Below are 17,425 nucleotides of genomic sequence, written 5' to 3' on the forward strand. Positions count from 1 at the left end.
CTGGAACTCTTCTTTGTAGCCCAGGCTGGCCTCCAGACATCCATCTGCCTCTGCCTCCTGAGTGCTGGGATTAAAGATGTGTGCTACTATGCCAGGCTGAAATTTGACTTCTTTTTCTTCTCCACAGGATTTCACTATGTTGTCTTGGCTTTGCCTGGAACTTGCTATGTAAACCAGGCTGGCCTTGAGCTTAGAGATTTGCCTGCCTCTGCCTCTGCCTCCAGAGTGCTGGGACTACAGGTCACTATAAAATAGAAATTCCAAGTTGTTTTTTCAGTACTATGAGCAGATTGTCGCTTTGCATTGTTGAGTGGAGGACTGATTTTAGAGTTGAAGGCAGCCTCGTTTATGCTCCTGAGGAAGCTTGTGGCTCATGGGAGCAATGTTTTCAGTCCTCTGTGTGGTCCCTTTGATCTCTCTGTTTCCTCCCATTCTAACGAGAGGTTTTTCCCTTCTAGAATTCTATGAGGAAATCCTCTCCCTGGCATACAGTTTAACCTGCCATGCCATCTCCCCGCAGATGTGGCAGCTCCTGGGCATTTTATATGAAGTTTTCCAGCAGGATTCCTTCGAGTACTTTACAGGTACGTAATGACCACACTACAGTTCTTCTTTCTAGACATGCTTCCCTTAGCAATTTGTGATTAGTACTAATCAGACGTGGGGTGCTTATAGCAGCATTCCAGCCTTAGACAGGCAGAGGAGGTGGGTTTGTATGTCTCGTTTCTTATGTTCGTTTGCAGCCAGAGCATGTGTCCATGTTCTGTGCACTTAGTTATGTTCTAAGCACTGCTCTCAGCCCAGCCATCCCGCAGTGAACAGCTGAGCCCTTCTCTAGTTCTCATTCTTGTGGGAGCGGGGTGGGCAAGGGTGAACTAAAGGCAACCACTGAGAACCTTGGCAGTGTGTTGGGTCGTGCTGCTGAGGAGACACGGTGTCTGGGTGCTGCAGCAATGCTCTAAAGGAGACACGGTGTCTGGGTGCTGCAGCAATGTTAAAGGAGACACGGTGTCTGGGTGCTGCAGCAGTGCTGAGGAGACACGGTGTCTGGGTGCTGCAGTGGGAACATTCATTCTGCTCCTGTTGCACACGTCTCTGGGCTTCTGGTCTTTCCCCAGACATGATGCCGCTCCTGCATAATTACGTGACAGTAGACACCAACACCCTGCTGTCCAATCCAAAGCACTTGGAAGTCCTGTTTTCCATGTGCAGGAAGGTAGGTGCAGCCTCCGCTGTCACGTGAGTCTTCGCAACGTCTGGTGTTTAATTTACCGGAAATAGACTTGTCAATTTCATTTTAAAAATTAAGTTTGTGATTGTTGTAATTTGAGTTTCACAATATGTGTTACACGTTTTACTTACGAGTGTCACTTCCGTGTTTATGTACTTTGAAAATTTTAAGTAAATACAGCCATCTCTCTGTATCCATGGAGACCCTGTGGATGTCAGACTGTGGTCCTCCAGCCTCATAACTGACAAGTACGGTATCTGCCCATAGCCACCGTGCATCTTGCTGAGCACTCAGCCCACTTGTGTAATAACACCCAGGACAATAGAGTGTGATGTAAACAGTTGTTACACCACGTGGGCCAGAGAATCCGGACCAGCAAAAGAATCTGATGGAGATTCAGCCTCCTGTGGCTGTGGAGGGCCAGGTTCTACTTTTCTTTCCATTCCTTTTTTCTTTCAAAAATATATACTTGTGGGAGCTGGAGAGATGGCTCAGTGGTTGAGAGCCTGTTGCTCTTGCAGAGGACTCAGGTTCGGTACTCAGCGCCCACATGGTGGCTCACAGCCATCTGTAACTCCAGTCCCTGTGGATTTGAACACCTTTTTCTGGCCTCTGGGCACCAGACATGTACATGATGCACATACTTACATGAAAGCCATACACTTACATAGATAAAATTAGATAAATCTAAAAAGAAAATTTAAAAACATAAACTTGTGGATAATTAAAGTGATGGAAAAACTAACGATACAGTTTGCCAGCCTGTGACAGAATGGTACCAATCTTTACCTTTAATTAATTGTATATTGGAAGCCACCTGTGTACCTACATGTAGTTAATTTGAACATAAGCAGCATAAAACAATGATAAAAGTTTCAAAAGCATACTTGGTGATAATTCATTGATGCTTATACACAGACATAATTGTCCACTCTGTTAACTTAATCCTCATTTGGTTATATCCTAAGAAGTTTTTGATGACTAAGTCATGTTTACCTCCTTCAGGTAAGTGTGTGTGTGTGTGTGTAAACTTGTGTTACATCAAGCTGGCAGGCAGATTGTGGAAAGCTCAACTAGTCAGAAACCAAGAAATTTGGCCGTAGAATTAGAGGGAAAATAACTGTAATGCAGCCCATGTTCTCATTAGCAGGGAGGTGTATTCGGGGCTGGTGAAAGTGCTCAGCTGGTAACTAGTGTGCCTGGTTTAGGTCCCAGCTAGATTATAAAGAGTTTACAAAGTTGTGCAGATGTCTTATCTATCCTGAGATGTAAAACCTTCTGTAGCTCTGTGATAGCCCCTTGATCTTATCTGTCTTGAGATTTTAAACCTTCTGTAGCTCTGTGATAGCCCCTTGATCTTATCTATCTTGAGTTTTTTTTTAGCCATAAGTATTTATTAAGGAAGAGGGAGAAAGAAAGGAAGAAAGAAAGAAAGAAGAGATAAAAGGAGAGAAAAGAGATAAGAGATAGACAGAGGAAACGCGTGCGCACGCCAAAGAAGCAGAAAGAGGAAGCTCTATCTTGAGATTTTAAACCTTCTGTAGCTCTGTGATAGCCCCTTGACTGAACCATTTCCACCTGTCGGTCTTCAGGTTTTAGCCCTCAGTTGTGGGGGACAGAGAATTGCAGTAGAGCAGTTGTGTGTCCCATTGCAGTTCAGCTGCTCCTGCAGCAGACAAAGGCCAGGCAGTGTTCACAGCAGGTTCTTGTCAAGTAGGTGACATGTAGCTCATTTTTCGTTCTAATACTAGCTCATATTTAAAGAATTCTTGCAATGCATCAGGCATTTCCTGTGTGCTTTAAAAATATTTTTAAGTGTGTGAGTGTGAGTGTGAATGTGAGTGTGTGTGTGTGTGTGTGAGTGCATTGCTCAAGGAGGCCAGAAGAAAGCATCAGGTCCCCTGGAGCTGGTGTTACAGGTGGTTATGCGTCTCCCAGTGTGGGTGCCAGGGCATTCTTAACTGCCGAGACATCTCTGTAGGCTGCCCCTCCCTCTCCCCCCCCAGTATTCTGTTTGAGACAGGGTTTTACTGTGTAGCTCTGACTGGCCTGGAACTCATTTTGTTTACCAGGCTGGTTTGGAACTCACAGAAATCCACCTGCCTCTGCCTTCTGAATGCTGGGATTAAAGGCATGTGACACCATGTCAGACTCTTTTAAAAATGTTTTTGATAACATGAATTAATTATACATAGTAATGTTTCATTATAACATTATTTTCATACATGCACTTGTATGTCAGTCATAATTATTATTGCCCCCGCTTGTCTGGCTCCAACTCCCCATGACTCCTTCTCTCCCAGACTGGTGTCCTATCATGCCTGCTCCCCCCAGTCAGTTTTCTTAGGGTTGTGTACACGAGCACTGGTGTCTTGCCAATGGCTACACCTATGAAGAAAATATCTCTTCCTTAGCAACAATTCTGGGCTTTTTGACCCTATTTAGCCCGAAGACATTCGAGAACCCTACTTTTATTACTGGGCTGCTGCTTAGTAACCAGGTTTCAGAGCTTCTGTATTGGAGCCAAGTTTGAACTCAGGTGTGTGGCTCCACAGCCTGTTTGTAAATTACCTTTTTGCAAACAAAGATCAGACAGGCTTTGGGCTCAGAGAGAACTGCCTGCCTCAGCCTTCCAATGCTGGAATTAAAGGTGTGCACTACCACACCCGCCTAGCCAATTTCTTTTCTAAAAACTGTGATCCCTGCAGGGTTGATGGCACAGGCCTTTAATCCCAGCACTTGAAAGGCAGAGAGACAAGGTGGAGTTCTCTGAGTCTGATGCAGGCAGTCCACACAGTCCAGCCAGGGCTGCATAGAGATCCTGTCTCAAAAAACAACAAAAGCTTATTTCTGTGACTGAATTCACAGGGGTTTGCTTCCTCTGACACTCTTGTCCCTCTAGGTCCTGTGTGGAGACTCGGGAGAGGACGCCGAGTGCCATGCTGCCAAACTCCTGGAAGTCATCATCCTCCAGTGCAAAGGAAGGGGAATTGACCAGGTGATAATTATTAGAAAAGCCTCCTCCTGGACACTTATGTAAAAATGTCCATGCCTGACTGATACTCTACTTATATTTTGATGGAAAGGTAAAAAGGCAGCCATAGTGTGTGTTTGCTGATGCAAATCCTATTTGATAGAAAAAAAAGACTCAGAAACATTCATGGCAATGGTAACAATAACATTACAATAAACAAACAAGAGCGTATGCAATAGAGAGAGTAGGGATCATGTGGGCTAGCTCCTGCTCCAAGCAGTTAAGCAGAGCCCTCGCGTAGAGAAATGACAAGAGCAAAGGCCAGGGTCTGGGTGCTGAGTGTGCTACCAATGAGCGTGGAGGCTTGGGGAGAGAGTGGGAACGGAAGAGCAGGATCTGCCGCAGGAGCTCCTGTAGAAGGCAGCAGGTGAGAGCTGGGTGAGGGCAAACACCTCGGTTTGCCTGCGGAACCTGCCCTGGGTAAGGAGCCCATGGGCAGCAGCAGGTGGGAGCGGGGCCGTGCTACCCACACTTACTGCCTGCAGGTGGTCATTGATGTTCATTAAACAAGTTTTCTAGGGCCAAATCTAGGGAAAATGAGCCACACAAAAGTCGACAGATTCCATTGCTGTGCGACTGGAGTGTGTCTAGGAAGCTTGGTTTGTATTGTTTCCAAGTTAACTATGGAATGGTTTTGCTTTCTAAACCCTAGGGCCTATTGATTATCATGAAAGGGCTGTTTGGATAATGCTCACAGTGACTTGTCTTGAGAAAGAAAGATGGGATGTGAGAACTTCTGTCTGGTGACTTTATCTCATCACCAACTTAGGAGAGTTGTATCGGGTGGGGAAAGGTGACAGCTTCAGTTTGGAGGGATGTGGTAAGAAGGAAGGAGCTGGACCAACCTTGTATAGTCAGCGAGAGTCTGCAGTGTAATACAGTGAGTGTGCACTAGTCCTGGGCTGCAGAGGGAAGCTCATGACTCTGTGCCAACGAGCTGAGGACTGTAGGTGATGGAATGTTGGTGTGGATACTGCATAGCACCCTCAGCCATAGCCTGGACTGCGCTCCTCTGGGTTTCCTGTCTACTAGAGGAAGGGCTGGTGTATCTCGTCTGGGATGCCAGTGCTGCTGCTGCTGGTCTTTCATTCATTTATTTATTCATTTCTTATTGGATAATGTATTTCTATAAATGTATTTTCCTAAGTCGTCAGTCTTCTTTTAATTTAACGGAAGGGATAATTGTTATATTAATTTTAAAACCTAAAAGTTTCTTTAACTCTTGGTGGCTTTACATATGATAGTAAATTCGTTAACTTTAGTTTTGAAACATGTCAGAAAGTTGGGGTTTTTGTTTGTTTGTTTGTTTTTTAAGCAGGGAGGTTCTTGAGACAGGGTTTTTCTAAAACTTGCTCTGTAGACCAGGCTGACCTCAACTCATAGATCCCCCTGCCTCTGCCTCCTGAGTGCTAGGATTAAAAGCATGCACCACCATGGCTGGCTTTCCTTGTGATTTTACTGATTTTTAAATAATTACTTCACCATGACTTGTGATTCTAATGTAGATGATATCAGACATGTGCGACACAGTCCAGTCCAGTATGAGTTAGCATTGCAGTCAGGGGACTCACAGTATTGTCATAGTCTGATTCATTTATTTCCAAATTGGCATCAACCCTACCTTGGTCATTTACCTTGAACATGGAAGTGGCTGAGTGAAGGGGCTGTTTTGAAGGTGGAGCTCACAAGCTATTTCCTGCTGGCTGCAGTGTGGACATAAAAGGGAAGAGACTGTCACTTTGTCTACCTAGTCTCTTGGTCTCTCTTGGTTTGGGAATATATGTCTTTAAATATCCTACACACAGTTGAAATAAGCACTTTATTTAGTCACAAAGATAGACTTATTGGGGACACAACCAGCATCAGCCTTCGGAAAGGCTCTTGGCTGCAGCGTGTGGGTGACTCTTGCTTCTGTCCCACCCTCCAGTGTATCCCGCTGTTCGTTCAACTTGTCCTGGAGAGACTGACCCGTGGGGTCAAGACCAGCGAGCTGCGTACGATGTGTCTCCAGGTGGCGATCGCTGCCCTCTACTACAGCCCCGAGCTGTTGTTCCACACTCTGGAGCAAGTCCAGCTGCCACACAACCCGGGACCCGTCACCTCGCAGTTCATAAACCAGTGGATGAACGACACGGATTACTTCCTTGGGTATGTGCCCTGTTGGTTTTACATGGCCTTGATGTTTTGGGAAGTTTAGTTTTAAGTACAGTGTTGTGTTGAGGGATATCTTTATATCTTGGGGACTATTTTTAGTCTATTATTTAAATTTTTGAAAATTAGGAATATCTAAAAAGATACTCTGTATCTGTGCCAGTATATGTGTGTGGGCACAACGTGTCATGCCGTGTGTGTAGAGGATGTCTGAGCACAGCTTTCAGGAGTGATTTTGTTCTTAACTCATGTGGGCCCAGCACCTTTACCTGCTGAGCCATCACTTTAATCCAGAAAATTAGGAATGTGTTTTGAAGTATAACCTGATGGAAAGATACATTATATAGTATATAATATAGAGTAGTTGTTTTTAATTTTGTTTTCAAGACAGATTTCATGTGCCCAGGCTGGCCTTGAATGCTTGATCCTCCTGCCTCTACCTTCTGAGTACTGGGTTCGTAAGATTCAGTTTTATTCATGTATATGTATGCATCTCTGTGGATGCTTACCGTGTGTATGAGTCGTGTGTGTGTGTATCTCTGTGGATGCTTACCGTGTGTATGAGTCGTGTGTGAGTGCGCGTCTCTGTGGATGCTTACCATGTGTATACTGTGCAGGGTGGGTACCCTCAGAGGCTGGAAGAAGTGTTGGTTCCTCTGGAGCTGGTGTTGTGGGTCCTGGGCATCAATCTCAAGTCCTCTAGAAGAACAGCAATTGCTCTTAACACCGAGTCGCACCCCCCCACACACTTTTGTCTTAATTTTTGATGTCTTTAAACAAAGGAAATAATTTCATAGAAATATGTCTAACATAAAATAACCAACATTTTTACCTTTGGAATTATAATTTTCTTATCTGTCAGAAGATGTGTGTGTGTGTAGCCACCTAGCATGCTGACTTTTTGAAATACTGTTTGGCACCTGGGGTTGGTGTGGATGGAGCATCTCTGCCAAGAGAGCATGGTCTGGAGAGCCCTTCATTTCTCCCGTTGCATGCAACCTTACGTTGCTGAGTTGTTGTAATTGGAGCAGCGGGGCTGCGTCCCCAGCACCCCGGCCGCCTGTTACCGGCTAGCTTATGCCCCGAAATAACAACACACAAACTGTATTCTTTTAAACACTGCTTGGCCCACTAGGTCTAGCCTCTTATGGGCTAATTCTCATATTTTGCCTAACCCATTTCTAATAATCTGCATAGCATCAGTCTTACCCGGAAAGATTCTAGCCTACGTCCATTTTGGGTCGGAGCTTCATCAAGTCTGCCTGGGAGAGGGAGCCTTGCATCTCTGAGCTCACTTCTTCTTCCTCCCAGCATTCTGTTCTGTTTACTCCTCCCACCTATGTTTTAACCTATGAGGGCCAGCCAAGCAGTTTGCTTTATTTTTTTAACCAATGATCTTCCTCCATCACTGAGTAGACATTTTAGCTCTGACAACCTCAGATACAGCTCTTTCATTAATCATAAATGGTTACAGCAAGATGACTCCTGTAAGCCCTTCCTCTGTTCCTGAAATCAAGTCTTTTTATAGAGCTTAGGCTGGCCTTGGAATTGCTCTATAGTTGAGATTTATTTGGAGTTTGCAGGACCCTTGCCTCAGCCTCCTCAGTGTTGTGGTTATAGGTACGATCCACCACACCTGACCTCCCTGACAGACTTTTTTGTAGTAAGAGCTGGTTGGTTTGTTTGTAGAATTTGGTTTATAAGGATTTTAATTGTTTTAGTTTTTCTAGAGGAGTGGTTCACAACCTCTTTGACTGACCTCTATCTCCAAAATTATACATAATGATTCATAACAGTAGGAAAAGTACAGTTATGAAATAACAGTAACATTAGTTTATGTTTGAGGGTTTCCACAACACGAGGAGCTGTATTAAAAGGTCACGGCACTATGGAAGGTTGAGAACCATGGCTCTAGAGTTTGCCCTCTGTGACCGCATCTGCATGGTTTTCAACGCTTGCAGACACCACGACCGGAAGATGTGTATAATAGGACTGAGCATCCTCTTGGAGCTGCAGAACCGACCTCCTGCTGTGGACGCCGTGGCTGCACAGATCCTGCCCTCCATCCTCTTCCTGTTCCTCGGCCTGAAGCAGGTCTGCGCAACACGACAGCAGGTCAGCCGTGGAGATCACGCAAAAGCACAGAAAGCCGACATGGAGGAAGATGGTAAAGCCTACTTACGATTTGTACTGTAGTTGATTTTGCTTTGTAAAAATAATTTATCATTAATTTGTTACTATAAAAATTAAATTATTTTACGTGCATGAGTGTTTGCCAGCAGGCATGGTCATGTATACTATGTATGCCTGGCGTCTGTGGAGGCCAGAGGAGGTGTTGGATCTCCTAGAACTGAATTTAGATCATTGTGAACAAGACCAGAAGGAGGCGTTGGATCTCCTAGAACTGAATTTAGATCATTGTGAACGAGACCAGAAGGAGGTGTTGGATCTCCTAGAACTGAATTTAGATCATTGTGAACAAGACCAGAAGGAGGCATTGGATCTCCTAGAACTGAATTTAGATCACTGTGAACCAGGCCAGAAGGAGGCGTTGGATCTCCTAGAACTGAATTTAGATCACTGTGAACCACCATGTGGATTCTGAGAACTAAACTTTGGTCCTCTGCAAGAGGACCACTGAGCTCAGCCCCAGATTCTGCTTTAAAAAATGTTAAAAAATTATAATTATACTTGTGTGCATGTGTGTGGAAGTCAGAAAACAGCTTACTGGGTCTTGGGGATTGAACTCAGATCTTGAGGCTTGGAGGCAAGTACCCTTACTCACTGAACATCTCACTGGCCTCTGCTTTCTTGTTTTTTGAGACAGGTCTTGCTTTGTAGCTCAGACTAGCTTTAAACTCAGGATTCTCCTGCCTCCATCTCCTGTGTGCACTGTCATTTCTGACTTGGATTTTGATTGGAACGTGCTTCCTTTATTTCAGCCTGTTTGTGATCATTAAACAGATTGACATTCTTTGGCCTGTGACACATTTAAACTGGGCCTTGTGTGACTTACAGATTTTATCGTGTGGAGTACGTTTAGATCTGTGCTCCTTGATACTTAAAACTCTGTGACTTCTAAGTGAAGCCTCGTAGGTGTTGTTTTGCCTTGAAAAGCATATATATGAGAATCAGATGGTCTTGACCATGAGTTAGCAACTGAAGACTGACTTTTTTGTATATTCTGACAAGCTCAGTGAAAGTAGCTACATTAACTGATTGACTCCCTAGATTAGGTGTACTCTTTCAGGATAAGAGTTTTATAGAGATTTTTTTTAATGGTTCTTGGGTAATTTATCTTAAAAATTAAAATTTCGAGAGGTTTAAGGATTAAACAAATTTAGCGTAAAATGGATGAATACAGGAAGTTCAGTCAATCAAGGATCACAGGGCTGGCAAGATATTTCAGTGCGTAAAATGCTTGCTGCCGAGCCTTATGATCTGAGTTCAGGCTCCACAACCCACGTGTCAGGGAGGGAACTGATTCCTGAAAGATGTACTTTTGTATCTGGGGTAGACATTAGAGTGATAACTGTTTTCTAGAAGTACTTTGACCTTGAAGAATCATTGGAGTAAACAGTAAAGAATCTTTGCTTCTTTATAATTTCTTACTTTCTTACCTATTTGTTGGTTCATAACTAGTATGGTCTTGGGGATACCCCAGACCTGAGAGTTGAAGTCATTGTGAATGGGAACCATTCTACATTTCTTCCCATCAGCAGGGTCTGTTGCCGAGTTTAAGAGGGAGACGCAGTCAGTCTGCTACCGTGAGGAGAAGTCGATAGTTTAGATAGATCCCGTGCTGGTTTCACATTTTTTTCACTCTTTCCATGATTGGGTCCCCAGAGGAGATCTCCAGTGAGGAGGAGGAGACGAACGTCCCGGCTCCAGCCATGCAGTCGCACGCCGGCAGAGGCGAGGAGGAGGATGACGACGACTGGGAAGAAGACGTGCTGGAGGAGACGGCCCTGGAGGGCTTCAGCACCCCGCTGGACCTCGACAGCAGTGTGGACGAGTACCAGTTTTTTACACACGCTCTACTGAGTATGTCTTCGCCGCCCCCACCTCTGTTCCTCAAACCTGAAGACTTTTTTTTTTTATTTTTATTTTTTGGATTTTTCGAGACAGGGTTTCTCCGTAGCTTTTTGGTTCCTGTCCTGGAACTAGCTCTTGTAGACCAGGCTGGCCTCGAACTCACAGAGATCTGCCTGCCTCTGCCTCCCGAGTGCTGGGATTAAAGGCGTGTGCCACCACTGCCCGGCTTTGAAGACTTTTTTTTTAAAACATCTTTAATTTCTTCCTGTTAGAAGGTGTTTTGGGATCTGCCCCCATATTGGCATAGACTCTTTAAGATTTTTTCTTTTGCTTTAGAAATATCCAAACACATTTCAAATGATAAAGGTTAGAACAGTGACCCGAAAGCCACCCTAAACTCCCATTGCCGTAGCAGCAGCGTCAGGCTGAGCCTGCCACCCATCTTCACAGACGTCATTTTAGGCACAAGTGTCTACATGCTGTGCTTGGTCTCAGACAAGAATGGCCTTTTTTTCTCTTTCACAGCTGAGATTTTATTGGTTGAGGTGCATGCCTTTAATCCCAGCACTCAGGAGGCAGAGGCAGGCTCCAAAGCTACACAGAGAAACCCTGTCTCAAAAAACCAGGGTTTACTGTATACGGCTATAAACACTGGGTGGCAGGAGTTGGGAGGAGCTGTGGTAGACACTGTCTGCACACATTGTCAGTGTTGGCACATGGGCCCCAGGAAAGCTTTGCTGTTCTCTGAGCCTCATCTGGGGAAAACTGCCACTCCCATGGGGCTGAGGCACTAGGGTCCTTGACTTAGCTCATGGCAACAACATGCATTCCATCCAGAGCTGCAGTTGCTTCCTACAAAAATAAAGAATAAGCGAATGAAATCCTTTGCAAATTATTAATCTAACCGTTATACTGAAAACAATTTTTAGTTAATGTCTGTTATTTACTTTATGGTTAAATAGTAGTTCTGTGATTATGTTATCTTTTTTTTAAGACAAACTTTTTTTTATTTGTATATCTGTACCTTTATATTTAGCTTTAAGTTCTATAATTCTTTTTTTAATTTATTTTTTTATTTCTCTATTCAAAAATTTACACTTCTTCCCCTCTTCCCAATCCCCTCCCGCTACCCCACTCCCCCTCTTCCCTTCCCCTCCCTGCTAGAGAGAGGGCAGGGAACCCTGCCCTGTGGGAAGTCCAAGGCCCTCCCCTCTACATTCAGGCCTAGGGAGCTGTGCATCCATATAGACTAGGGTCCCAAAAAGCCAGAACATGCCATAAAAACAAGTCCCAGTGCCTTTATCAATGGCTTCTCAGTTAGCCCCCATTGTCAGGCACATTCAGAGTCGGGTTTGATCCCATGCTCCTTTAGTCCCGGTCCAGCTGGATTTGGTGAGCTCCCATTAGAACAGGCACACTGTCTCAGTGGGTGGACCAACCCCTTGCTGTCCTGACTTCCTTGCTCATCTTCTCCCTCCTCTGCCCTTCAACTGCACCGCTTTTATTTCTACTATTGGATGTTTAAAATTCTCATGTGTGCATCCTATTTTTGCCAAGTAGGCAATGCCAACACAATACACCACCATTATTTGGTTCTGACACAGTGCAGGATTCCTCTCAAAGCCAGCCTGGAGCTAGAAATAGGAAAGTGTGCTCCAGGATGGGCATCCTGAACATGCTCGACAGTTGAGACGCTCCTCTCGTGGGTTGCGCAGCCGTCTGTTGACAAACTCGACTAGACCACTAAGGAGCCTCTGAGGAGTTCTGGGAAGGGTGACATAGGACTGCAGGCGACTGCCATGAATGTGGGCTCTTTCTGCCCAGTGCAGAGGGCTCTAAGCTGCTGACCTATTATGGTATTTTACTTCTGGGAGTAATTAGGTTTGAAGTGCAAGGTCTCCGGGATCCCAGACGATGTGAGATTGTTAGATCAGGAGTAGAACAGTAATCGATGAGAAGAGTGTGTAGGTGGAGGACTTTAAGAGACAGGAGGGGGTTTGATGTGTGGTGGAAAGGCTTCGCAGTGGTTCCTGAGAGACCAATAGAGCTCTTGCGATTGAAATGGGAAGTTGAGAGCATTTAGAAAGAAAATGTTAAACTTTGTTTCAGTTGTGTTAATTTGAAGGGTTTAGCTGGAAAAGTCCAGGAAGAGAAGGGAAGGATTTTACACAAGGCTGCAGATTTGGGTCCTCAGTGTAGAAACAGCTATTGTGGAAAGTCTTAGGGAAAGTCCAAGGAGAATGGTAACAGTGAACCTAGGTGTTTCCCAGGGTCAGAATCTTAGGGAATATATATATATAAAATTAGGGAAAACTTCAGAAGAAGATAGACAAAATTAGGGGAAACCACAGATTTGTAAAGGGGACTTTAGTTGGTAAATGGGGTCTGAAACAATTGTCTGTGATGATCAGTTTCATCACCCTGCCTCTTATTGTCTGAAATAATTTTATTAAGATTTGATCATACCACCTACTTTTCCCAAGATAATAATGGTCACTGGCTTTCTGACCTTTTCTCCTCCAAACCCCTCGAAATGCTATAGCTGTGCAGAATCGGGATGCTGCCTGGTACCAGCTGCTGGTGGCACCACTCAGTGAGGATCAGAAGAGAAAGCTGCAGGAGGTGTACACATTGGCGGAGCATCGGAGGGCACTGGGAGGTCAGCCATCCTTTCCACACTGTGTGTCAGGGGGCCACCATCCGCCTCGCTTGGTTGGCTGAAGAGCAGCCCTTCATGATAATGAAGAATTCCATGGCTGTTCTTGCTTTGATTTCATGACAGGCTCTTCTGTGCAGCCTAGACCTCCCTGAACTAGTAATCCTCCTATTTTGATCTGTATGTGTGTGCTAGAGTTACTGGTATGTGTTCCTTCTCCTGGGCTGATTTGTATGTGGAGGCTGCTTGTTTGTTTCCTGGCAGTCCAAACCCAAATAATCTCTCAGAAACTGTTACTTATATCACTGCTTAGCCTATTAGCTTGTGCATATTTCTAGCTAGCTCTTACATCTTGAGTTGACTCATTTCTATCAATCTGTGCATCATCATGAGATTGTGGCCTACCGGCAAGGTTCCAGCATCCCTCTCCTCCAGCTGCTGCAGGGCATCTCCTGACTCCACCTACTCTCTCCTTCTCTATCTGCTTGGAATTCCCACCTTGCCCTATTCTGCGCTGCAATAGGCCCAAAGCAGCTTCTTTATTAACTAATGGTATTCACAGCACACAGAGGGGAATCCCACATCACCTTCCTTTTTCTGTCTAAATAAAATGGAAGATTTTAACTTTAACATAGTAAAATTATATATACAAAACAGTTATCAAGCAAGAATTATAATTACAATATTTAGTCCATTTACATTTGGCAAATTAGAAAAATACACTATCATCTATCCTATCTTTGGGAGTCTAAAGTCTTTAAAGTTAATCAGTGCTCTTGCCTTAGCATCTTTTTATGTCTTCCCTTCCCTCTTTTCAGTAGCAGGGAGGCTTCACATCTTTGGGGTCGCGCCCAGCAACAACTGAAAGGTGTGTTCACCGTTCACCGACCAGCATCACCGCTGCTGCTGCTTTCATGGAATGCGTGAGGGCCAAGAGGGAAACAAGGGGCCGTGTCGTCGGCACCAGGCAGCCACGGACTCGCTCGCCCTTCCCTTGATCCTTCTTAACCTGGAATATGTATTTCTCAACGGCTACTGTAATGTATGAAATTAAAGAAAAGCAGAGTCATTGAGTGGAAGGACAAAGCATCTGGTCTGAAGGCCAAACACTGAGGGGTTAGAGTTAGGTATCGGCGCATGTGTCTCAGGTTTTTGCCTTGCAGAATCAGTGGATTTATGCGGATAACAGTGCCTTCTGTTGTACATGAATTATCAGAAACAAATTTTTTTTGGAGTGTGTTGCAATTTTTTTAAATCACAAAGCATTTCTAGATATCCTGTAATCCTTGGTTGTATGTCACCTCACTCTTCATTGTCCTCTGCAACGACTGTCAGGCAGTTAGAGCGAGTCTCACTCTGGTTTCAGAAACACCCTGTGCCGAGTGGCTTTCTTCAGGGGTCGGAGCTTAGGCCATGACTGGCTCTTCATAAGACGTCCGTGGCTTTCCAGAGAACTGCTGTATTTCCTTTTCCGTTACATTTTCCCTCTTGAATGGGGTGATGTTTCAGGATCACAAATGTGTTGATTACGTTGGTAACCTGCTAAGTTCAGGCTTTTCCCACTTCTGGGTACCAGCAGCAGGGGCCTGTTAGTCACTGGGCTTAGCAGGAAGACTGAGGTTCTTACGAATCACATGTTTAACTATATTGTACTGGTTGGGGGCATCCAAATACGAAGGCACATTAAAGTTTTAAGAAGGCAATTTCTGGGGGGGGGGGGGACTTGGTCGCTACTTACCATTCCAGCCACGTTGGACAGGGCCCAAAGCATTTTATAATTTTTTTTCTTCTTTTTTCTTTTCTCCTTCTGGCCCCCCCTCCTTTCTTTTTAGATAGAGTCTTGCTCTGTATGCAACTCAGGCTGGCCCCAAAGTTGCATCCCTCTTGACTGCTGTTGACAGGCCCAGCGGATTTTTGACTTCTTTTTCAGTTCTGGCTGGACTGGAACTCTACGCAGCCTAGTCTGGCCTCAGACTTGCTGCAGTCCTCCTGCCTCAGCCTCCCAGGGACTGGAGTTATGGCCCACTTCAGGTGACCCAGCAGCTCTCACTACCTGCTGTCTCAGAGTCTGAAATTTCTCCAGCCTGATTTAACTTGTTCTCTATTATGGCTCAGTTGGTTTTTAAAAATTCTTCAAGGGTTGGGCTTTTGGTCAGCTGGGTTTATAGGTGAATGATGTCAGTGTTGTAGATGACTTTTTCCTGAACTGTTCAAAAGCCGAATATGAACCCCACAGTGCTTTTATTTAGCAAAATGAAAATATGTCATCAGGACTTGATGTATTTCTGGATGTGATACAATTTTGTTTCTGTGAAATGCCTACAGTGTAAATTTCCATCTGCAGCTGGGAGAATTTTCTGGATGCTTCCTGAATTGCCAACCCTTGCTCATATATTTTGTTTTAAAATTTAGGTTATTTAATTTTTTTTTTTAAAGAAGTATCTTGAAAAGCCATACGTTTCAGAGAAATGGCCCTGCATTTTCCCACCCTCATTTTTCAGGGCCCCAAAGCTGCATGACCCCCAGCAATTAGAAGGGAAAGATTGCATTGTGGGGGAATTTTAGATCTTTGAAATTGTTTGGTTTCCCCATGTCTCATACGGTTTAATTGTAACGTAGGTAATATGCCTTCACACTGGATCTCGGGGGCATGGGTTTTAGAGATGTTGCTTTGTGGTGGATTGTCATCTGCAGCTGCCAAGGGAGCGGAGACCCCTGCACATCACCACCCCTTGTATTTGAAGCCAGAGTCATTGTATGATTTTATTACCAGAAGTGCTAACCGGAATGTGATCTGGTTACCTTGGAAATGCAGGAACTTACATGAATGTACTGTAAAATAAAGTGTGGGCTAATTCCCACCAACTGAACTCTGCGGTGTGACTGTTTTCTGGAGCGTGGAGTTGATAACTTGTTGGCACGTTTTCCTGACTTCCAGGAACCTGGAACAAGAGGGGAGAGCGGGAGGTCTCCTCGTGGACAGTGTGAGCGTGAGAGCACTTCTGCAGGCCACGGGAGTGCATCCTGCTAGGCAGATGCTAAAGAGGATGAGAAAGGAGGACCACGGGTTTGAGGTCATCCTGCACTGTACTTTAGAGCCTGTCCCGGTGACACTATCTGCAGCCCGGGATAGCAGGCGTGAGGATCATACCTTCAAGGCCATCCTCACCTATATGGTGAGTCAGAGGCCAGCCTAGGTGATGTATAAGAATTTAAAATATTAAAAATTGAATTGAATAGCACACCAGAAAAGGATTATACTCTGTGGTCACACGGAATTCATCTTAAGGGATCTGAGAATGGTTTGACACGTAAACATACCTGCAGGACCAAACCATCGTCATTTCAAACAGTATTGTGAAAGTATTTGATAAAATTCAGCATCCTCCAATAATAAAAACTTTAAGTCAGGTATAGCAAGAATTCGCCTCAACACAACTTCATATATGACACTATAATATATATTCAGATAACATAATATATTCATATAATATATTCAGATAACACCATATTAAATGGGGGAAAGTTGAAAGCCTGCCTTCTGAGAACTAGAATAAGACAAGGTTCTAGCTTTGTTGTTATAGTTCTGAGAAATTAGACAAGAGAAAGAAATGGCACCCAGATCAGAAAGAGGACTCTTCTTTATTATTATTAGCTTTCTTTTTATTTATTTTTTGTGACTTTTTGTCACATCTTGCATCTCAATCCCATTCATTTCCCACCTCTTTGTACCGCCCTCCGCCCTTGCAAACCAACCCTCCACCCCAATAAAACTTGAGAAGAAAAATTAAAAAAAAAATCTTATCACGGAAGCTGTAATACAACACAGTCACACAGTAAACCCTTTTATCCATAGATCTTTACTTGCAAATGTTCATTGCAAAGAGTCATTGGTCTGATTGGAGGCCTCTGGTTTCTCAGTCAATGCTGGGCCCTCACCACTGGATTCCTCTTTGGGTCTCTTGTTGCCCTGTGTCATGGAGATCCTGCAGCTTTGGGTCTGTGGGTCAGGCCCCTTCACGCGCTCCAGCAGATCATAGATGGGTGGATGCTGGGATGGGCCAGCTCATAGCCCTGGTCCTGGATAGTTGCAGGATTTGTCACACCGCCAACTCTCGCCATGTCTTTACCGCCAGGTTGAGCTCTCCAGCCTTGCCCCAGCTACTTCACCCCTTGCAGTCATGAACGAGGGGCGGGGCCAGCTCTACTGTTTTCACTCCCTCAGGGTTGGCTCTCCCACACCTGCAAGTCCAGAGTCAGCTCTACTGTGGCCCAGGCGAGGTGCAGGGGCCATTTCCCAGAACAGAAAGAGGACTCT

The 17,425-nt window shown here is 44.7% G+C and overlaps 1 protein-coding gene across 1 annotated transcript in view; it reads left to right on the top strand.

The window, feature by feature from the left end:
- Positions 1 to 15,971, top strand: part of Ipo8 (importin 8) — a 58,332-nt gene extending 42,361 nt beyond the window's left edge. Inside the window, exons 18-25 of the mRNA XM_050126508.1 lie at positions 459 to 584; positions 1,119 to 1,216; positions 4,134 to 4,229; positions 6,193 to 6,413; positions 8,378 to 8,583; positions 10,263 to 10,460; positions 12,994 to 13,110; positions 13,926 to 15,971. Coding sequence (XP_049982465.1) covers positions 459 to 584; positions 1,119 to 1,216; positions 4,134 to 4,229; positions 6,193 to 6,413; positions 8,378 to 8,583; positions 10,263 to 10,460; positions 12,994 to 13,110; positions 13,926 to 13,972 — 1,109 coding nt within the window. The 3' untranslated portion in view covers positions 13,973 to 15,971. The remainder of the gene's footprint in view (positions 1 to 458; positions 585 to 1,118; positions 1,217 to 4,133; positions 4,230 to 6,192; positions 6,414 to 8,377; positions 8,584 to 10,262; positions 10,461 to 12,993; positions 13,111 to 13,925) is intronic.
- Positions 15,972 to 17,425: the final 1,454 nt, after the last annotated feature.

Source organism: Alexandromys fortis, unplaced genomic scaffold (assembly GCF_014885135.2).
Source record: "Alexandromys fortis isolate MF-2015 unplaced genomic scaffold, M_Fortis_MF-2015_v1.1 scaffold_260, whole genome shotgun sequence".
Lineage (NCBI taxonomy): Eukaryota > Metazoa > Chordata > Mammalia > Rodentia > Cricetidae > Alexandromys > Alexandromys fortis.